This window comes from Netta rufina (assembly GCF_964035555.1).
Source record: "Netta rufina genome assembly, chromosome: 8".
NCBI lineage: Eukaryota > Metazoa > Chordata > Aves > Anseriformes > Anatidae > Netta > Netta rufina.
This window is the reverse complement of record NC_140131.1, coordinates 28,640,342-28,663,481: the sequence shown is the minus strand read 5'-3', so window position 1 is coordinate 28,663,481 and position 23,140 is coordinate 28,640,342. Positions and strand designations below refer to the sequence as shown.

The 23,140-nt window shown below is 37.8% G+C and overlaps 1 protein-coding gene across 2 annotated transcripts in view; it reads left to right on the top strand.

Moving 5' to 3' along the window:
• The window catches only part of LOC311211875 (putative oxidoreductase ZK1290.5), a 44,536-nt gene extending 24,007 nt beyond the window's left edge, over positions 1 to 20,529 (top strand). For both annotated transcript variants that reach the window (XM_084290861.1, XM_084290860.1), the window contains 5 exons: positions 6,295 to 6,386; positions 10,859 to 11,041; positions 11,579 to 11,638; positions 13,495 to 13,596; positions 20,214 to 20,529. In XM_084290861.1, the coding sequence (XP_084146987.1) occupies positions 6,295 to 6,386; positions 10,859 to 11,041; positions 11,579 to 11,638; positions 13,495 to 13,590 (431 nt within the window). In that variant the 3' untranslated portion in view covers positions 13,591 to 13,596; positions 20,214 to 20,529. The remainder of the gene's footprint in view (positions 1 to 6,294; positions 6,387 to 10,858; positions 11,042 to 11,578; positions 11,639 to 13,494; positions 13,597 to 20,213) is intronic.
• The last annotated feature ends 2,611 nt before the right edge of the window (positions 20,530 to 23,140 follow it).

Genomic DNA, 23,140 nt, shown 5'->3' with positions numbered 1-23,140 from the left:
GCAGCCAGCTTTTGCCTGTAATTGGCAGGAGCAGTAGCGTGGTGGTTGTTGGGGGTTCAGATCCCTCTCAGACCTGATGCCATTTTGCTGAAAGTTGTGCTTTTTGCTTATCTGCTTAGGGTAAGCAGTGCAGCTTATGCCTACATGAGATATTCATACTTGCATCAGAAATTCCTTAATGTGTTCCCATGTTTTTTGGTAAACAGAGAAATGCCCTTTAAAATGATTATTCCATTAATTTGTTAGTTTTAACAGGCTTCATGTATGTTGCAGAAAGCTCCATAAAGTAACAGAAATTGTTTACCCTAGTAATGTAAGTGAATTCATGATGTTACTGGCAGAAATGCTATGCTTTTCCCAATTCCAAGTGAGAGAAGAAATCTAATCAACCGTAAAAATGTCCTGGTCCTATTCTTCTTTGGGCACAGAGCAGCACAATTTTCATTTTTTCCTCCTCCATTATGTATCAGTTTTAAAAGATATGAGTAAGAATTGAGTAAACCAAACACATCTTTTGTGTAGGTGGCACATATTTGTAGTACATCCTTTCCTAGATGACATTCTGCTTTTATTCTACTGAAAAATAATTTTACATCTATGCTGATACTGTCAAATGATGAACAACTGACAGTTGGCCTGCAGCTGTGTTACAGTTCCACAAATATTTATATTAGGAGTGTTTTTCTTGGTAGAAACCATGTGAGTGTGCATGTGTGGAAATTGCATTAAAATTTTAATAAGTAAAAATAAGTAAATGATTTTCACGGTAAACAACACATCTATTTCACGCTATCAGTAGTATCCTCTTTGCACATATAAAGACATCTCTTGGGCTTGTTATGATCAGAAACACTTCAGAGATGTGTTTTCATGGGTTTGAAGGTGGTTGCAGTTGGTGAGGATGTTGGTTGCACCACACCCAACACACTTGATCAGATAAGGCAGCAATAAAAGATATATGCAAATAAAATGACTACACAGTTTTAAAAATCATGTCTTCATATTGTGCAACATTTTAAGAATAAGAAATTGCCATAGAATTAGCAGATCTAAATTGGCAAGAATGTTTACCCTTGTTATTCCTTGTTCTTTTTTTTTCTTTTTTTTTGTAATGGACTTTATTCTAAGTGCAAAAATAAGCCCTCAGACTTCTTTGTTTCATGATTTACTGCAATGTGCTGTTTGTGTTTTTTCTATAAGCCTGTGAAGCTCATTCTTGATAAATTCACAAGTATCTTCTTACTTAGCTTCCTGGAAGCAAATCTATGCAGTTGTGTGCATTTTGTGTGCATCCACACAGATGTGCATAGAGGTCCCAGTGTGAACACAAGACCTCTTGGGAAAGCACTGCTGAAATGCAATTCAAAGGAAAGTCCTTGCCCAAAAGGACTTTTTGTCTCAGGAAGTAACATACATGATTTGGGGAAAAGGTGTCACTTACCTGCTCTGCAAATGTTGAATGCTGAACCCAAGGTATTAGACTTCAGCGATCGTAAATTGGTGTTGTTTTATTGGTATGAGTGAGGCTGTTCTTACTTGTGTCGGCTGGGAATCATTGTCTTCTCTAATATGGAAGTCCCAAAATATCCTAGTTCAGGAAACAGTGCCATCACAGTTACAGGTGGAACAAAGTCTGTTGAGAACCCGACTATGTTGTGTCCATGCTACTTTCAAAGAGCTCATTTTACGAGTGTTTGCAGGCTGAGCCAAGGATCGCTTAGCTGGGTGGCTGATAATGCTGACCCCGTTTTCACAGCACAGCGTGTGGTGGCAATACTGCCTCAAGCTATAGTGGGATTGTTTCTGTACCAAGTTGTTTCTACAGGTCTGTCTGCCCAATTGTTTGTTCACAAGCAGTTGCTTTTAACAGGGGCTTCAGAATGTTCTTGACATAAAAACATCTTTAAGCCTTTTTTTTAGGCTGTGTTCTGCACCCAGTATTATTCTACATGCTTAAAACTGCCACGAGAGGAGGAAGAGTCCCTCAAAGCACAAGGGAACTGATTCAGTTTTGAAGACAATCAGATGAACACCCTTTTTGGTAGCATTTTTAATCTGATCTGCTGTGTAACGCCAACTCCAGAGCAAAGCATGTCAGTATAAATGAGGTGATGTTGCATTGAAGTAATAAAGATGAGCAGCCAGAATCAACAAGACTGAGAATACATTTAGCTCGTGTTGCTGCATCATGCTACTTAATTAGCTACTTTACTGTTGTGTAAACCAAATGTTTATGAGATTTCAGTCACAGAAACTGACAAGTTGACTTCTACTCATGCTTCTTTTTTGGTCTTGCAGTTTGTCGTGGTTCGTAGGTGATTTGCAGCAGGAGTAATAGTCATGGAATTGTAGAAGCAGGAAAGTCATTTTAAGGCTGGTAATGCTCCGATGCTACAGTAATGGATAGGATAAAAACATCCTTTGGGGAAGGAAGCATGATTTTTTTTTTTCAGTTAAGAAATGGGTCTTCTCATCAGTTTTGCCACAGTCTTCCTGTGTGTCATTAGATAGGACACTTAGTGTTTTGGAGTCTATGTCTGTGAAATGGAAGCAAGTCTTACAGATCTAGAACTTAATTCCTTTTTGGATGTGTTTAAGAGTTGTCTGTTTTGTTTATTAAGGCTCTGGCTTGCACTCTGTATGTGGGACACACTCAGCCTACAGCTTGGATTTAGCAAGCAGTGCTGAAATCATACCCTTTATGGTTTTTGAGTAATACCATTTGCCTACAGCAAAGTTCTTACTGTGCATATCACAGAGGATGTGGACCTTTCCAACCTGTGTAACCTCCTTTAATAAAGATGCAGGTGCTGCAGCTGACCCCTCGTGAGAAGTGGGTCCCTGTTTGTGTGTATTCTGTGGCCCACGTGGGACAGAGCGGGCACTGTTCTGGGGGTGTGGGAATTTGCCCGTGCTCCGGCTGCAGGGAGGGGGAGGAAAGTTGGCCCCACAAACCCAGTATCCAATGTTGTCATTTAAAGAACCTTTTTGATCTGAACTTTGTACAGCTGATGTTAGAGAGTATTTAGAGGTTTGGTAAAAGTCCATAGTAGTGCTCGGGAAAGATAAGGCTCGCTATTGTACTAAAGCAGTGTTGTGGTGCCAAGACAGTATATTTATGCTTTATTGTTGCAAGGTTAGTAGTGTCCATGAAACTTGGTACAATTTAGTATTACACTAAGGAAAGAAAAAAATACCCAATCATTTTCTAGGTTGCCATAAAAACTGCTGTGAGCTAAACAACACAGCTCCATTGCAAGCCCGTCCATTAGCAGCTGGGGGTAAAATAGTGTGGTGAAAGTACCTGCATGGTGGCAGCCAAGATTATTTTGTGTGTAATGGAAAATAGATTTTTTCCTCATTATTATTAACCATTATATTGAGGGCCAATATGTTTTCTAACGTGTCTTACAGGGTTACATGACAGTTTTCCAAAGCTGGCTGAAAATTCCTGCTCCACCATTGTGCATTGGTCAATTGTGCAATTTTTAGCATACATAAAAGAAGCATCATTGCCAAATTTTCCTTGAAGTCAGAGCCACGGGGAGTAGGGCAAAGACTCAATAAGCCTTAGGAACTAATGGGGAATTGCAAACTTGTTGCACATGGTAGTTTCTCAAAATCTTCCTGGGGCCAAACCACTCATCTTCCTTATCTGCTTCAGGAAATACCTTTCTCGAGTCAAAGTGCTGTGACTTTGTAAGAAAGATAGTATAGATATATCTTGTAAAAGTGTACTTTCCAGAGCTATTGCAGCTAGCATATTGTAAACTTTTATTTCAGAGGACTTTAACTTTAGGACTAGTTAAATTGATTTTGTTAAAAGGATGTTGTCATAACAACTAAGATATGAAATCTGCCTGAATTCTTTGAAATGGGATTTCTAAACTCTTTAAACAGATATAAAATTGGACATAAGTACTACCCCCCCGTCTCCCCCCCCCCCCAACACACACACGCGCACACATTTCAGGAACATTCTGGTATTCTGGTGTTTTTGAGACTTATGACACAAACTGTTATGGTATAAAACATAACTAACGTGGAATTTCTTGATTGGAAATCAACCAAAAACTTCCTATCAGTAAATGCAGTGAGACTACAGAAAAGGCTTCAAGGTCTGTTAAGAGCAAAACATCTTGAAATATACTATAGGGGAAAAAAATAAATAAATTGAAGATTTTGTGGGAATGGACGAGTTTAATAAAAGCTTTCATCGTTCATGTCTGTGTTTGAGGTTTGTTTTATTTCAGCCTGAAATAAAAGCTTTATTCTTCAAGGGCAGTAACAGCATGTTTCTTGTAACTCCTTGGCTTTCAACAATTGTGTATAATATTTTGGTTCACCATTGTGTTAAAACTGCAAATGTTTTTCTCACTTCTTTGGCATAATGATTTATTAGTGTTGACACTCCAGGGTTGTTTGTCAGTAGAAATCAAAAGCTTGGGTTTCGCTCCTTCTGGCAGATTACATACAAATTATGCAAATTGCTGTAATGCAGGTTATAACCTAATTATGTTAAACATCTTGAACAGTGATCATTTCTGTAAGTGAAAGCTGTCTAGCACTTCAATTGCCAATGTATTTTTTTGTCCTTGTGTTCTACAAAAGAAACCACATTAAAAAGCAGTAGTATGCATGCATGTTTTGCTGCTGTGCTGCTTATCTGCTTCTACTGCTAAAACATATGAAAGCAACACAGCAGCCAATTTACCTATATTTATATGGTGTAACACAAGTTTTGTTTTGTTTTGTTTTGTTTTAAGGACTTTAACAGTGTGTTTCTAATAATTAGCAAGCTGTAACTTTACTTACTAAATTTCATAGGAGAAGGCTGGAAAATTTTAATTCCTTTATTTTGCTAGAGCAAATCTAACCTGCAAAATTTTTACATGCTAATTCGTAGTCTCTTAGCAAGTTACTTTTTTATTCATAAAACACATGTACATTTTCTGAATAGTTTAGGAATGGTTAATACATTTTCCTCCAACTTTTTCATCACCTTTATTCTAGATAAGCAAAATTACTCCTTTTAAACTATTAATGCACTTCAGTTTCATTAATATGTGCTTTTTATATGTTCTGTATTAGCGCTTCAATATCAAAGGTACTCCCTATAGCTCCCTGTCAACCTCAAGACAATGGCAATTTCAGTCCAGAAGTCATTTCTGTGACACCAAATGCCTGAAGTTACCAAGTAGCATCTTCTTTTTCTAATAAATAAGTAAAAATATATAACTTTCGTTTTAATTCCTTTTTTTTTTTTTTTTTTTTTTTGCTACAGCTATTTGTATGTATGTATATAGAGGAGGATATACTGTTCACACAACTCGAGGCACTTTCTGTCTGCAGAGTTACAGGTTGAAATGCAGATCAAGTCAAGCCAAAGTTCACATCTTAAAGAAATAAGCCTGAGCCATAATCTGCAGAATCTACAGCCTAAGGGGAACACTACTAGCCTGGTGACAACTGTTTTCCCTGTTAACTGTGTTTAGCACAGAATAGGGACCAAATTGTCAAGGAGTAGTTTGGTTTGAGGTATTGTGGCAGGCCTATAATGGGAGTTTCACTCTATCATATCTGAGGTTTGAAGGAAGACATCTGATTTCAGAACTGTCAGCACTTAATTCACATATATACACAGTTAAGGTAAAAACAAAAAAGCTTTCATTATCACCTATGTGTCATTTGATTTGTGTGTCTACAGGAGCGGAGAAATCTAGCCATTCTAATGCAGATTCTACTTCCTACACTTTTGAACTTCTTAATTCTTGTTAGACACTACTTAAAGTTGTTATACTGAGTTTTATGTAATGTCTCTTTAATAGCAATAAGCTAATGAAAATATAAGTGGGGTTATGTAGTTCATTTGGGCTGCATGTCCTTGTGTTTTATTGCTCACACCTTATTAGTCTTCTGCAAATGTTCCACTTTTCTTTAGCTTTGGCAAGCTGCTCAGAACACCATTTCCTTCTTTTCATTCTGGTGAAGTCCAATTGTTCTTTGCTTATACTACATTAGCCTTTCCCAGAATTTAGCCTGGCGTTTTTATACACTGGGGAGTTTCCAGTGTGTTTAGATTATAAAATGATTTCCTAGTGTGGCTGTGACGAAACCATGCTTTCAGATAATACCGTCAAACTACATTTCAGTGCTGTTTTCTGTTTCTTTGCAGTGTTTTGCTCTACAGAAATGATCTGTACCAATCATTTTCTTTTTTTGAAAGTGATATTTTTCAAGTAATCCTTCTAGGTAGTTAAGATCATCCCAACACTTTTTTGTTTCTCTTGTTAGGTTTGTGTAGGTCAATTGGCGTAAGCAACTTTCTTATCAGTCATCTTGAGCAACTAAAGGAAGACTGTGTGGTTACTCCACATGTTAATCAGGTGAGTGGAGAAATAGAGTTAAAGTATCTGGTTACTAATCCACTCCTCCACAGCCCTGTGCCTGAAAGACTACACATAATCAGCTTTACTCTGCAATTTCTTCTCTTTCATTTCTATACGTATATTGGAAACCATTCAGGAAGATGACCTGAATTGGAAAGAAATAATAATAATTACGTCCTTTGTCCTTTTATTTCCCCAGTTTTTGCCAGGCAGCTTGTTTGTGACTGGTGTTAAGGCACAAACAAATGGTCAGCGCACCAGTTTTTGATGATAAAACAGTTTAGAAATAAAATTCAGGTAGCACTAAATGTTTAGTGTCTGCAGAGTACACAAAGCTTTGGAGATTGTGTTGAAATACTAAATGTAATTCCTCTAAGCAACACTGAAAGACTTAGGTGATTCTGTATCCATGCAAGGGTGCTGTTCCCCTTGTTCTCTCCTTACTTTAATCAAAAAGATTGCATTAAATTCAGTGATTGCCACCTACTTTCCGGCAGACTTCCAGCATGCTGACAGCTGTTCCCTTGTTGCAGCTGTGGTAGAAGTTCATGCTTCAGTTCCTACCACCTACTGCCAGTGGAAATGTTCTTAAAGCTAACATAGAACTGTGAGCTGGAATGGCTGAAGTGCAGACACGTGCTTTTTCCTTTGCTGCAGGTGTTAAGGATTTTTGGCAGCATTTTGTGGTGTAATGTCATAAACAGGCACAAAAAGGTGGCTCAGAATGTGACAGAACTTAACATCTCTGGGGTTTTGCTGACTAGTCTAAAGGTTACCAAAGGACAATTACAAAAGTTTTCTAATGAATTCTTAAATTTAAGTTGGGAATGGAAGCGCTATACTCAATTCTTATTTTATTGTCCATTGCTTACAGAAGATCTTTGCTGTAGTTATGCCTGAGGTAGCCTATTCTTTCAGTGAACTAATCTCTAAATACAAAACATTTGCAAGCAGTCACGTAGAAATGAAGGAAAATCACTTCCTATTACCTGTTTTAAATTTGCATAACAAATTTAGTGTTGCAGCTCCAACAGTTCTTAGGATGTTAAAACCGAGAGTTACTCTGTGAAGAGAAGGAAGCAGGAAGGCCGGAGAAATGAGGAGCTTCATTAGACTTTTTGTAGTCATCACAAACTAGGTAGAAAGCAGTGCTTCTGTTTAATGAACCAAGTTGTAAGCACTGCTTCTCTTCTTGGGGAAAAACATGTTCCTCAATAAGGTAGGATGGACCAAAGTAGGAAAGACCTGTCTTTTCGAGAATATACTCTTTCTAATGTATTCAGTAGTAATTAAGCAGTTTTTAAAAAATGTAACCTACTACTAAAACTACTGTCAAATGCTCGAAGTAAAGCCATTAAAAATATTTTATTCTGGCATCAGGTAGAGTGAAATTTAGCTTAGAAGTTACATTTTCATATTCTAGAGTTTGTAATTGACTTGGCAGTGAAAGGCTTGTATTTATGCTCAAGGAAAACACTTCCTCTTGTGCCTGTTACTCAGTAGGAAAAATAATAATTAATGTATACATTCGCTTAATAAACTCACTGAAACTAAACTGATCTCCAAATTCCATGTAGGGGTGCTCATCAATATTTTTGTACTGCATGAAGAAGTTATTTGCAGAAGTGACTTAAATGTGTTAATGTCACTGTTGATACTGAGCCCAGTTATGTACATTTGTAAAAGGTAAAAAGGTATTTTAGGATTTTGAAGCATTTGTATGTAAGCTCACCTGAACTGTTCCTCTATGAAGAAAACTCATTTTGGGGCTTAAATGTCAGTTTTATGAGGAAAAATAATTGTAAATCTGCATTCCCCTCGAGAAGCTGACTGAAATCCAGATGCAGGAGAGCTTTACCAAGTGAAAAGATCTGATGAATCTGGTGGAATGAGTAAGGCTCGTGTACTGTCAAGTGTGCACTGTCACGCGTACCCTACTGAGGGTCTAGGTCCATGTATTAGCCTTAAGTCTTCCCCCACTGCGGTACGACTGTCATAAAAATCTGTGCTTTCTTGGAGTTCCCCTGTGGCTGACCAAGTAGCAGCTGCGAAGGGTTCAGTAACGTGAACTGCGAACTCCTTTATTAAATGTATGACAGATTTTACACACAAATCACTCAGGGTAGAGTGCCAGAACAGACCAAGATCTTCCTTTGCAGCTGTATGACGGACAGCCCTTGCCTGAGAAAAGCTTGGTGACTAAAATAGCAAGGGTGGGGCAGGCCAGGAAGCAGGAATTATTATTTTGAGGGGAAGCGCGTACTGGCCACCCACCCTGTGCCTCCTCAGCTCAGGATGCTAGCGCCTTGCGCTCAGATGCTGCTGGAATCTTCCAGAAAGGTTTCAAAATAAAAATAAATTCGATAGTAATCATTTCATTGTTTTAGGATTACTTTTAAAAAGAAAAATACTTGCTCCTACCATACACAAAGGTGCGTGACAAAATTCAGCTCGTGAAATCTGGGAGTCTCTCGATTCAGCGAAAGGCACAAATCACGTTCCCAGGCAGGAGGTGGCTGTTGCTGTACAGCCTGGTGGTGAAACAAGCGGGTAACTCAGCAGCGTGCTCTACTTGCTTTAAGTATTTATGGCGCAGCTCTGCTGCTGAGAACCCTTTTTAGACCAGCAGCTACATGCTGCTTGCAGGCACATCAGTAATAAATGCTGAATAAGTCACCTGATGCTATAGAGATGCTTTAGGTTTTTCAGCATCTGATCATTAATAATTCTTTATTTAGTATTTTCAAGGCTACATTACTTATTATACTTAGTGTAAAGAACCTCTTCTAAAATTATTACTATTAATACACCCGATAGACAGTACTTACAAAAACTTCTATGAAATCCCAATATTCACAGTATATTAATACATTTGAAGACACTGTGTATCTGTATCTAATACTCAGTGCAAAATGATACTTACCCAGAAGAGTACGTGGTGTTTCTTGAAGATGCTCAGTCTTGTGGTGTAGTTGGATAAGGAGCAAGTAGATTAGGCTTGCTTTGGGTTTTGTTAATCAGTGTTCTGAAAGGAACTGCTTGCTCACTCTTTTTTCCCCCTCGGTTTTGCATAATAAACAATGGGAATATTTTCTAGTCGGGTCAGGTGCAAACGAGTGAATAACTGTATGACCTAAACACTGGTCTTTCAAATATAAACATGAAATACAAAGGCTACGCAAAGGTCAAGAAACATCAAAGGTTGAAGACATGGATGTGTCTGCTGCTTGAACCTTGTTCCCGAGTCCACCTAGTAATTTAGATCATAGCAGCTTTAGGCTGACTCAGCCCAGCCTTCGAGGGGCAGTTTTTTCTTAGCGTGTATTGAACGACTGCCAGCCTATTGTTCCTGACTATTGTTGTCTGAAAAGACAACATGTACTAAAGATGAGAAACAGGAAATGTTCATTTGTCCTTTTTATGGCAGAAGAAATTTTCCAGATTCCATGTGTTGAGGTAATTGTTCAGAAGCGAGTGCTTTTCTCCTAAATGCGCAAGAGTTGGATCCCTGGAACAGCGGTGACGGCTGCTTGTGCTGAGGGCACATCACATGATGATGTACTCTCTCTTTTTAAAAGAAAATGACACCACTTTTCACCTGAATGCAGGGGAAGGTGCGTTTCTTACAACGCATAAGCTGTGAAATATTTTTTGACGTAAATAGAGGCAAGGAATGTTACAGAGATTTGTTTTTGGCTTTCACTAAGTGCCAGAATAAGTGGCTTTTTCAAGATCTTTACGTACCAGTAACTTTTGTTTCCAGTTGCTGTCTTTGTAGCTTGTTCCTTTTCTCCTTTTAACTGGTTCTGGGCGATCTGTGATCTGCCTTCCTAGCAAAGGCTCTCCAGAGCTGCTCATTCCGCAGCATGTCTGCTTCCCTCCGTGTTGTTGGCTGTGACGCCACGCAGGGAATACAGGATTTTCCATCTGCAGTCGGTGCCAACACTTTGCTTCACAGGTCAGGCCCTCACCCTAGACATATTCTGGTCAGCGTCTTGCAAACCCAGGCTCAGCCCTTCCTCCTCCCCTTGCCTGTGCAGCCCCAAGAAGAACATCAGTCAAGAGATAAGAAAAGAAGTAATTTGGGGGAAGAGAAGGTAGTCCCAAATCACCCATAAAAATGACCTAATGCTGACTCACAGTGTGTATTTGCATGCATTTCTCAAACACTGAGCAGATCAGCAGTGTAAGTCCAACCGCAGGTAGAGAAGACAACTACTCATACTTTATTTCTGTGGTAAACATACAATGCATAGGAAATTATTGTGCCAATTAATGGCAAAATGTTTGTAGGCTAATATCCTTCATATATCTTCTAAAACTGATAATTTATATCTTCCAAAGCAGTGATTTCACTCATATTGCATTTTAAAAGCAATAGGGTAAAAATATCCTCATTTATCAATGACAGTGTTTTCTACTAAATGTATTTTCAAGGTTTTTACTAAGTTTCTTTCTGTTTATCTAAGGCTGAGTACCACCCTTTCCAACGACCTCAGGAGCTGGTGGATTACTGTAGGAGCAGAGGTATTGTTTTTGAAGGCTATTGTCCTTTAGCCAAAGGTGAAGCACTCACTCATCCTAGTGTCATTCAGCTGGCAAAGAAATATGGCAAAACTCCAGCACAGATTTGCATACGCTGGAGTATACAGGTAATTGGAGGGTAGTAATTAAAAACCTGTCTCCTCTCTCAGGAAAAAAAATAAAATGCAAATGGTTTGGGATATTGTGCCTCAAAACAGAATTTATAAAGAAAATATTCTTGCCTTCGGTATATTGATAGCCTATGAACTAATTGTTGTCCAGGAAATTTGGAATGTAGTACACAAACCATGGCACTATTTTAAATATGCAAATAATCTGGTTGTAGAGAATGAAAGGAATCACCAATAAAAGAGCTGTTTCCAAACTAAAAGTTATAAACAGTAAGGGGGAACCATTCTGTTTCTGTCACTCAACACAAAGGGATGAGCAGTGAAATAGTGTTTTACAGTCACTACATAATCTGTGTTGGAATTTAATGCACTGTACATAACTGCGATTACAAATAACCTATGGAAATGTCAGCGTCATTTGAAAAATGGAAGAAAAACCTCAGAAGGCATGAGGAACATCTTAAAATATTTTGAAGAGAGTATTTTCTTTGAAACTGTGTAAATTTTAATGATGAAAATAATGATGTTTTTCAGAATGGGATTGTGACTATTCCAAAGTCCACGAAAGCAGAAAGGATAGAGGAAAACTGCAAGGTAAGATTTAGTTATGCACTCAAGTTTGCTAATATCCAAACTACTGTTTTTAATGTTTTGGTTTGTCTATCTGTTGTCCTATACCATTTTAATATTAGGGCAACTCAGTTAAAATTAGCAAGTTATAGCAGCTTAGAATTACCACAGTATATTTAAAAAATAAAGAAATTATATATATATAAAAAAGAAAATGCACATAATTCAAAAATGCCAGAAATCAATGGAAATTTAACCACCATGTACAAAACAGATATCCACAGAGTTACTGAATACTGAAAAATCAACTTTCATAGTTGATTTTTGTCATTAATATCTTTACTTGTTACTTGAGTGATAGTAGAAAATCTAGTCTGGTTATGGTTAGGTTCTTTTTATGAGAAGCATATAGATCAAATGGAAGGAACTTGTATGCTCTGCATAGCACAAGGACACTGTATGAAAGCTGAAAAACACTGTTGGAGATATCCCAGATACCTCTTAAGGAAGTCAGTCCTGGCAAAGCTGTCTCTTCCCCTACCTTCTTCCCACTGACTTACAGAGAAGGTCACAGGATGTAGGGTATGCACGAAGAGAAGTGGGAAGGAACTGAGGACTGACAGCATCATCTCCCTGTTTTTTTTTTTTCCTTGTTGTACTGACTGATTTTAAGTCATTCCTTATATTTTCTCCCCATTTCTGTAATCTGAAAGTGTGCTTTTGGGAGGGGGGCAGGGAGGGAGGGGAATCCACAAACTTACTGTTCTTTCAAAAATATTTTAGGAGTATGAACTGTTTGGTAAATTGAGAAGAAGACAGCAAACATCTGACTGTCAGTTATATCACTGTCCATGTGCTCTAAGTGTAAATTAACACACATGTAATGAGGTTTTCTCCTGGTGGCTGTGCCTATTTATGTAGCTCCTGCCTCGACTATTTATTCCAACATCTGCCCTGCTTCTGTGGTACAAGCACAGCTGTTTGTGGCAAAGTATTGTGAGCAGAACCAGGTTAAAAATCTCTCCTTCTCTTTTTTTTCTTTCCCAATGATATTTTTAAGTCCAAGTTAATTCTGTGTTTTACAGATTTTATTCTGTGGCCTCACCAATTCATTTAATGCAGCTGAAGGATTGCATTGCAGCAAAACTCAAAACATTTAGGATGGGGTGGGGGGGAATTACAGTTGTTTGATGTTGTTTATCACAATTCCTTTTTTTTTTTTTTAAACGCATGCCGATGTGTTAGTTTGAGTCTCAATGATTTCTAGTCAAAATGCATGAAAAGAGGCGGTTGCTTTCAAGTCAGCATTGGTACTGAGAAGCTGTAGCACTGTATCTTTTTCTGCATTAGCTGATCCATGAGTATTTTCTCTAAGTACACATAGAAAAGATATAGATAGATAAAAACTCAGATTGCTAACTTCATAAAAATTCCTATACCTTCTAATAATTCTATTTGGCTAAAGTTCTGAGGAAAAGAATTGTAATACTTTTTAAAACAAACATCTGGATATAACCAAAATATTGAGCTCAGGTTTCCAGAGGGATTGCAGTCAGTATTTGTATACGTCTGGCAGTGACCATATAGCATGCTGTTAAAAACAGCTTTGGTGCTGCCATTGTCTTGGAGCCTTGCTTGAGGCCAGAGTGCTGCAAAAGCATCTCAACAGGGTCGGCAAATGAAAATGAGTCACAAAGACAGCAAAGGGCCAAGTAGAGCTTGTTAACTTAATAGAATGATGTTTGTCTGTGACAAAATCTAAGAATAATTTCCAGAAGGATAAAAAAAAAAATAGAAACATTCTGCTTCAAACTTAAATGATGGAAACACTCCTGATTCTCTCTGTGTTCATGATGTTAACTCTATATGCATTCCCATAGGTGTTTGATTTTACAATAGCGGAGGACGATGTTGAAATTCTAAATGGATTGCATGATGGGAGACATGTTTCCTGGGACCCAAGCCTTATTGTGTGAGCGAAGGTTTGTGCTTTTTCCTTTGTCAGTGATCAATATGTCATACCACATAATTTAAATTCAGGGAAGGTTGCAATAAGAATGTAATTGTGAGCTTACTGTCTGGTATTAATGATAACAGATTTGAAATCCTTACCAAAGATAACAGACAAAAGAATTTCTGAGGGTAGTGCTTTTGTCCTGAGATCTTATATTTCCATCTAAAATCCTGATCCACAGTTCACTGAAGCCTGTGCAAGGCTTCCTATTTATGACATTGACCTCATATCAGGCCATATAACCAATGAAGATGAGGAGATATCATGTCCTTATATGTAGGAAAAAATGCTACCTACTGGTGTACAATACAAGTGTGGAGTTCAAAGTAATTTTTCAGGTATTTTGTTAGAGGGTTGCAATATATGAAGAAGAAAAAGCTGGGTGGAAAAAACATATTAATACCATTATCACTACAGTACTTATACTGTATAGTATACTGTAAAACTCCATGAAGAATATGATCTCACTGTAATAAGCAATATATAAGCATCGCAAGAAGGAGTTTTATATAAATATTACTGCATAATAATGGCGTTGACCTGGAGAGTTCTATGTGTATTGTTTACAAGCCTGTAGTCATAACAAGGTAGGAATACTTCCAGGAAAATCCATGCACAAATAAACTGACTGCATGGATAAGAGTGGAGTGGGAAGCTCTTAAGAGCCAAAGAGGCATCTTTGTTGTTAAGCATCTTTTTTTCTTACAGGAAATTCTGGTGAGATTTGTGTAGCTTTTAGTGGGAATTAGTTTAGCTTTCACTTTGGATTTGTCCAGGAAATTTCATTAACAGAATGTTCTTCAGAGAGCTGTTATAAAATATGTATGTATATGAAGAGGTAGATGTAGATACAGATATTTGTACTTTACAAGTCTGTTTTGAGAAATACGTCTGCAAAGCCTTTATCTGCTGAGTATTGAACTTCTAGTCACATGGTCTGATATTTTAAGAGTTCCCATGTCTAGAAAAGTATGGAAAATCTGAGTATGATTTATATTGTGTGTGGACTTCCTGAGGCAGTTTTCCCAGTGCTGTTTTGCTTTAGTCATATCGTGAAACAAAGCTCCTTAGTTTTTATCAAGAAATGGCTTGCAACAGTCATATATTCCAGCCTGTAGTGTTTTTCCTCAAAGCTGAGCTTCCTTACAGCTCAGATAAAATACAGAAAACTTAACCTTGTTGATAACAGCTCCTCAGCATAATTGATTGGTAAAACCAACTACTGGTAAACATTTCAGAGAAAATACGTTTGGATTTGCCTCTTGAATCATTAGTGCTTTATTTATGATTTTTAAAACAAAATATTGTATGAAAAGCTGCCCTCACTAATATCTGTACAGTGGACAATGTACTGTTCCAGAAAGATGCACTACCTACATATTAAGCTTATCTTGCAATTTTTCAAGTGTGGTCTACAGTATGGGGTGCTTTAGTATTTAGTAATGTCACTTCAGGTGTCCCAAGAACTGCAATGTACCTGGTTTAACTGTTGTAATGAGGGGTTCAATATTTCAAAAAGTAAGGCTTATTTATAAGATTAAGGTATTTTTTCAACTTTTGCAGAAAATGATGGCAATGACTAAGCAAAAACTGGAAAGAATGCCCACAAATAAACTGTTCTACCTGTGATCATCGCATAATCCTGCTTTTGAAAAAACACTTCGTAGAATAACACCTTAGCATAGTAATTTCCTCAGAGTTTAGCAATATGCATAGAAGTGTTACGTAGCACTGTAGCTGGGGGACTCATTGCTTCACATTGTATCCGAATTCATTGAACAAGGACTAGAAGGGAATCGCTTGCCTAGTATTCATTCAATGTGGGTTTTAGTCAGCGAAGGCTATCTCAGAAACTACAAAAGAGAGGTGGGTGTTTTACCTTGTTATCTCTGAATAAACACTCATCACATCAACATACAATTTCCAACATAAATGATGCATACAAAGTGAACCAAATCTTTATGTAAGCTGGCAAATTTTAGCTTCAGTTTTATCAAGGCAATGTTCAGTTAGGACTAGTTATGTGCCTAGAAGTCCCATGATGGACAGAACAACTGATTTTGCTGTGCTGTTTCTGACTCTCTGTTCTGAGCTAAGCAGAACTAAACCAGGTTTAGTTACTGTGATGACTATAGACTGTAGTGAGGATGGCTTCCTAATCCATTGATAGATTTTATGGTTCCCTCTTTCAAAGAGATCTCAATCTTGCATTTGTATCTGGTTTTGCTAGGAAGTCAAGGCAGTATTTTCTCTGATCTAGATGATGTTATCTAAGCTATACAGTGAGTAATGAAAGGAGTAATAAGATAGAAACACTATTACTATAATAGCATACTTCTAAGGAGCAGTTTTAATCTGATACTTCTCAAACTACCTTCAGACTTGATTATTGCAGGTTTTTCAGGGCTTTTTTTTTCTAGGATTTTGTGTGTGTGTGTGTGTGTGATTTTTCCCACCAATTGCTTTGCTGCCAGGTAGTGGCTTTAGAACTATTTAAGTGCCAGGACTCAGTTGACCCATGTTATCTTTCTCCTAGGTGTGGTGTGCTGTTTTTTATATTGTGCCATCACTTATCCCCATTGTTTTCTGCTAGAAGCTGTAACTCCCCCAAGGGACTGGAATCCTGTTATCTCCTGTGTGCTTGGGATACGTCACTGGAGCTTCTTCCCTTGAGAACAGCTTTCACAAATCTTATACCTTGTTAGTTAATTTAGGGACATTGAGCAAATCCTCTTCTAGTTTTGATCCCATTGCACAGGGACAACAGACTAAGTAGGTTGATATTTTATGCTCCTCTCTACAGCTAAATTGGCATTTAATATGTTGATAGTTTTCTTTTTAAACAAGGGCTACTGTAGAATGATGAGTCCACGTAACCTCGTCTAAGTGAACACTTGCAAAGTACTGACAACTTTGGTAACAGTACAAAGCAAGTCAACAAATAACAAATTGGAACATGAACAGTAGTGAGATCCAGGGGTAGCAGTGAGGAGTGATGTTCTGTAATAGAAGTGAAATTTAGCAGAACAAAAGGATATAAAAGTGCAGAACATACGGAATCAGGAAGTTTAATTCCATTTGTTTAATTTCTTCTTTGGTTCAGAAGTCATCCCTTGAGTGAATTCTTGGAATGATACCATGTATGTTCTTCCCTAGGGCTGAAATTCCTTCTCTCGTCCAGACTTGCCTAAGACACACTTTCTCCAGAGAGAAAGCTCTTTCACCTTGCTACCGTGACCATTTTTAACATACAGCAATGCATGCATTTTACTATTGCAACCCACCGTCTTGACAGCAGGTCTAGGGAATACATCTCCAAACTGAAGGCATATCATGTAGGTTATTTATGGTTGTGACTGATTGGGACACTCCTCTCTAGTTGAGATAAACCATTACAATTTATCAGTGTTGCCTAACAAAGTGCATTCAGCCTTCTTTGTAGGAGCACTGAAACTGGAAGGGAACTCTTAAAACAAATAAGGAAAGGAAAAAAAAAATAAAAAGCAAAACGGAAAGTCAGTGGGAAGGGTGAGGCCATTTTCTGTGCAGCCAAGTGGCTTCCTGTCTGCCTCTGAGTGGCTCCCTCTCTCCTTTTCTTGCCTGCTTCTGACTTACATCTTTTATATGACAGGAGGTGAAGGCACCTGAGAACACTGAATTGGAAAATGGTGGCAGTTGTTTTGCAAAGTGCGTGCTTAGGAATTTTTTTTTTTTTAATCTTTTTAATTCTTTTTTAATCTTCTGCTGTACTTGTCCCCCCAACACACATTTGAAGACAAGTCCATTATTCGTCTGATTAGGGTGTGTAATAAAGAAACTATAATACTAGTAAGTTCGCAAACCCACAAAGCCAAGCAGGCTGCACTAATATTTGTACCTCTTTTCGGCACAGTGGTTAACACCAGCTGATTTTCTTATCTAAAATAGCAATACTAAACTCTTCTGACAGGGAAGCTGACGTTAACCCTATGTTTCTGAAAATGGGGACAAAGGTGGAGCAGCTCTTGTGGACAGTAACTGAATCCAATCAGTTAACTCTCTCCACATCACCACACCCCTGCCAAAGCTTTGAAGCTCACGGGAGCACATCTCTGACTATAGGCCTTTGGGTAGAAGTAACAGAAAAGCCAAGCTTGCTGTGCTGGGAGTGGTTTTTGTACTTAATCTTTTTGCACTTATTGCAGCCTCCAAAAACGTCTGTCCTTTTGAAAGAAAATGGCAAATACTTGCACTGGCTCAAAGCGAGCCTATGACTAGTAAGCTAGTCCTCACTACAAGGGCATCGACGTGCTGGAGCGTGTCAGAAGGGCGATGAAGCAGGTGAAGGGTCTGGAGAACAACTCTGATGAGGACTGGCTGAGGGAGCTGGGGATGTTTAGCCTGGAGAAAAGAAGGCTCAGGGGAGACATTATCGTACGTAACAGTTACCTTGGAGGAGGTTGTAGCAAGGTGGGGGGTCAAGCTCTTCCCCCAAGCACCAAGTGATAAGACGAGGGGAAATGGCTTGAAGTTGTGCCAGGGGAGATTTAGGTTGGATATTTGGGAAATTTCTTGACTGAAATTACTGGCTGTGTGGCATTGGAACAGGGTGCCCAGGGCAGTGGTTGAGCCACTGTCCCTGGAGGTCTTCAAGAAACGTGTAGATGTAGAACATAGTAGCATGGTTTAGTGATGGACTTGTCCGTACTAGGTTAAAGGTTGGTCTAGATGCTCTTAGAGGTCTTTCCAACCTGAATGGTTCTGTTTAATATTTATGATAAAAATGATGCAGTCTTGATCTTTATTCGGTGTCCACTAACCCATCTGGAGCATCACATAGGACTAATTACAGCTGCTAGGACATTATAGAATAGCAATGACTTTCTAAGGGCCCAGAGCATGAGAACTGTCTCCAAAACTTGTTACTACCCACTTGAAGAAGAAAAGAAAAAAAAAAAAAAAAAAAAAAAAAGAGGAGCTCAAACCCTGAAATGAATTTAAATCAGTGATTCTGATACTGCTTCCCAGTGGCATAATAAGTATCACTCTGTGCACTCATGGTAGACTTGGCCGATATTGTGAGATAGGGCGCCTTGCACAGATGCATTTGTGCCAGATCTCAATACCTGTGCCCAAGAGGAATCTTTTATGATCTCAGAAAGGGCTTTGCACACCAGAGCCCTTTGAGACCCATTCTGTAGCTGACCTACCAATAGGAAATTCCAGAGTCCATTAGCAGGGATATCATCCTATTAATGATTACTCTATTTCTTCTGCAGCAAAATAAATTTCCAAGACTATAGGAGCCTCTCCCTATATGAGGCTTCAGAGCTGCAGTATAATGAATTACTCTTAAGTTCATGTCTTGGCTGTGAAGTTGCAGAGGGGGGAGCAGGGGGGATTGTTATAATTACTGTTTCCCGGTAACAACAGCGGAGATTGCTTTGTTTTGTTTTTGTTTGTTCTTGGAACTCGTTCTTCCCTAATGGTTCTCCTGGAGTCATCCCATGGAGTATCCATAAGTAGAGTGTTGCTGAGATGAATTTACAGTAAATCACTTGCTTTGGATGCAGTGTAAAGTTGCTGAAAGATTAAACCGACACATAGCTGTGAAGGTTGTGTGTATACTGTGGTATAACTTTATTTCCCTGGTGTTTAATGCATTTTTTATATTATAATATTTAATAATACTTATCTAATATGTGTAATATGTAAAAATATACCAATGAAATGGCAAGTATCTGTTTTTGTCACGTGATTTTGGAGATTTTTGCATGATTGTCACAAATGCCTTGTAAGTCAGATGCAAATACCTCTGATCAATTTGGAAAATTATCACAGGTGGCTTTTTTTTCTTTTTTCCTTTTCTGGAAATGGTTATTTTACTGTTTTGTTTTGTTTTGTTTTGTTTTGTTTTGTTTTGTTTTGTTTTCCCCCAGATACTACAGATAAATAATATCTGTAATCTGCCAAATAATTGCATATATTTCAGCTAGGATTTCTGTTTCTTCAGAATAGAATGTTAAGTTACATTATCATGTTCATTAATATCTTCAGTTAATCCTAGAAAAAAATGTATAGTAGGATTTTTCTTGATTTACCTGTATTACTGGAACAAATAACTTTCAGAATGTTTCCTAACTGCATTATACAGTTTCATCACTCTGCCAGTTTTGCTGTATTTTAACACAGATGAATGAAAATATATCATGATTAGATACATTAGAGCCTTATCGTTTTATGGTAATCAATAATATGGTGTTGAAGGGTCTTTGAGTGCAGTGAGAACCATGAAGAAACTACATGGCACTTTCTCAACGTCTTTGGGTCTTTTCATTTGGAATTAAGTGTTACCTAATGTTACATTCAACTTTCTGATCTAGAAGTAAAATACAAATTCTTACAAAAATGGATGTATCAAACTTTTTACAACGGTAGTTTTAAAAAGTCCATTCAATTAATATAGAACGGATCAGTATCAAGTAGTCAGAATAAAAACAGTTCATCTAAATTATAGAATGCTAATACTTAACACGTGTGTGCTTCTGGTTTTACAATGTTCTCATTGCCTGTTTTTATTCTTTTTTTTTTTTTTCCCCAAATCAGACTTTTGATTTTAATGTGAGGAAAGAAGATACGGAACATTTGAACGCCATAAATGTCACACAATGAATGCCACAGAAAACTGATTCATCTAACGTATCCATTGTGGAGAGGATAATTTAAAACCAAATTGTTCTAAAGTTCAAAAGTGATGCAACTGAAACTTTAATTCACTTAAAACTGAAGAATAGATTGTTCTTCTGGGTACTCAGGGTACCCAATCAGTATCAGTTAAAAAAATAAATAAATAAATAAAAGCAGTAACGATAGCTTGTATGTAATGTCATGTTAACAATTTAATAAAATCATTTCATTTACTTTTCTTTGTTGTGTTCTTACCGATACAAAAGTGCCTAATTTAAGTGTTTTCTCAGCTTTCTCGAATGTTTCTGGCATTTTCTTCCAGTATGGGTTAAGCTATCTCACAATACTGTAAAGTTTCTGTTACCTGCATGTATTTGATTTAAGGTATCATTTTAACCCTTTTGAACAAAGCAGTTGTTACTGGTTTTTTGTTTGGTTGGTTGGTTTTTGGTTTTGTTTTTTCCCTGACAGATTTTGTAAAGTGTTATTTAACTTAAAGGCACAGATAGGAGCAGGCTCCAATGTGCATTTATAACTGGTTCTGTTACTAACAATGATTGTGGTAAGTAGATCGTTTTGTCCTTTTGAAAATCCTACCGGTAAGTTATGTGTGTGTCCAGGTACCTAGATTTCTGTGAAGAGAAGCCTGACATCCCTTGGAGTTGAATTCATCTGTCTTCCATTACAGTAAGATTCATTTTGCTTACAAATTTATAATATTCTTCTCTAAAAACAATCAAACAAAAAGAAACCAAGCAAATGAAAACAAACAGATGATTAGTGCTTCTATCTGTGCTTTATGCAAATATCGTCAACAGTGTTATTATATGATAGTTTTGAGAAGTTAACTGGCTTTCAGATAAAATATGTAGAGCTGAAGGTAGGATGTAAATGTCCTAATTGAGAGGATTGTTTCTGTACTGCTTAATAAAAACATTGTATAATGTTATGCTGGAGCTAATTCTAACCCAGCATGCTTCATGGTATCAAAGACAGTACAAATGCTTTGGTTTAGTACTCCGTTTGCACAAATTTATGCCACATCATCTTCCTTCAGGTAAAGTTAATAATGTAGTTCTGTTATTTTGTAGGAACCACAGTCTGAGCATTCAAACACTAGGCTCCGTAGTATGAACTGCTTTCTTTTCTCAGTTGTGTGGTGTAAATCTTAAAGAATTACTCAAAAATACAATCTGTTTGTTCCAGGTCTACCGCAGAAGTCTGAATCTGGAGCAGTGCCTTACTTTTCACATTGCTTTTTTTTTTTTTACCTTTCTGCTAATCATGAGAATTTTGCGGGTTTCTACAGGCCGCTCTGTACTTTCTGGGTGAGCCAAGCTATTCTGTTGGTACCATTTTGAGGATCTCCTGTCTTGGTCAGGCACTTTATGGAAGAATGCCTCTGTTTTGTGGCCTGAATTATCTCTGGGTGAATAAAAGGACGTTTTGCGTAGATTAAAATTTTTGAAGGTGCATAAGGGTAGTGTGTTTTAGAAAAATCGTTTGGAAATCTGTCTTGCAGGGATTTTTCTCTTTTCGTGATGGATTAACGTTCACACTCCTCTGCTGCAATTGTCAGTAATCCAGCAGTGCTGGCACTAAGAGAGCACTATCTTCTGCTGGTGTCAGAGGCTACTGATGCAGGCTTTGGGAGTCCCCCATTTCCCAACTTCTTTTTCTGACAAGGTCAAAGCATTTTCCTGCTAGACAGCGTAATTTCCTTTTGCTCAACTAAGAGTTACCAGGAATTATGCCGGAGAGAGATTTTTCAGATACAAAATTTTATTTTAAGATTCTTTACTTTCTTTTTTTAAGATCTCTTTCTAAAGTACTCTGAAATTCTCAGTGTTGCTCCAAATGTCGGTGTTGTTACACTAACTCTTCTAGCACAAATTCTGTAATTCGTGAAGGATTGTTTGAGTGCTTTTTCGTGGGACTGATTGATTTGTACATGTACAGCTTTGGTTTCTTTGGCATAAAGTAATCAGTTTGAGTCATGTCAGATTGTTATATGATTTTAGTTAAGATGCTAAAGCTAAAATTTAGGCTTCTTATCTGGGAGATCTTGCATTACTGTTGCCCTGTGACTAGCCAGGTTTCTGCAATGCCCACAACACTAAGTTCTGGTTGGAATTTCAACAAGAATTTTGCTCATCACAGGCAGCCAATAATGTGAGATTTACTCGCATTATTTACTCACAGTGAGACACTACAGCACGCATTCCTGATTATCCTAAAAACTCAAGTATATAAGAGCATATATGCGTTATTCATCACATTGTCCTTTCTCTTTTTTCTGACTGGGCAATCTCAGAGTAGAGTTTTCAAAGGAGTTGTACCCTGGATTTCTGTCATGTGTTTCATGGAACTGCAAGTGTCCTTAACACTGGACCTGACAGATAGGAGGGTGCTAAGTAAGAAGAGAATTCTTGTTCTGTTGATTGAGATGGAGAGTAATCCTGGCGTAAATCTTCTCACTCAACATTTATCCATGTGCTCTCGGTAGAGTTGGCTGGAACAGCCTGAATTTACCTGTTTGTGTGATTCAGCCCTTGTGAAGAGGTTGCAATCTGTGCAGCTGAGACAAATTAACCTACATTTTCCAAGGTTTTAAGCAGCCTTCAGTGCAAAATCAGCCAGGCTGGCTTCGCTTGCCTGAGAAGGACGAAGCACAATTTCAGTATCCTCACTGCTAAGATGTCAACATGGGTATAAATGCGTGTGGTCATCTAATACAATACTTTTTGTGATGCAAATTGCCAGCTGTTTGGAGTGGAACTGAAATTGCCCAGACATTTTACACAACCTCTGACAAATAATTTGTTGGGTGTTGCGTCTTTGAGTTG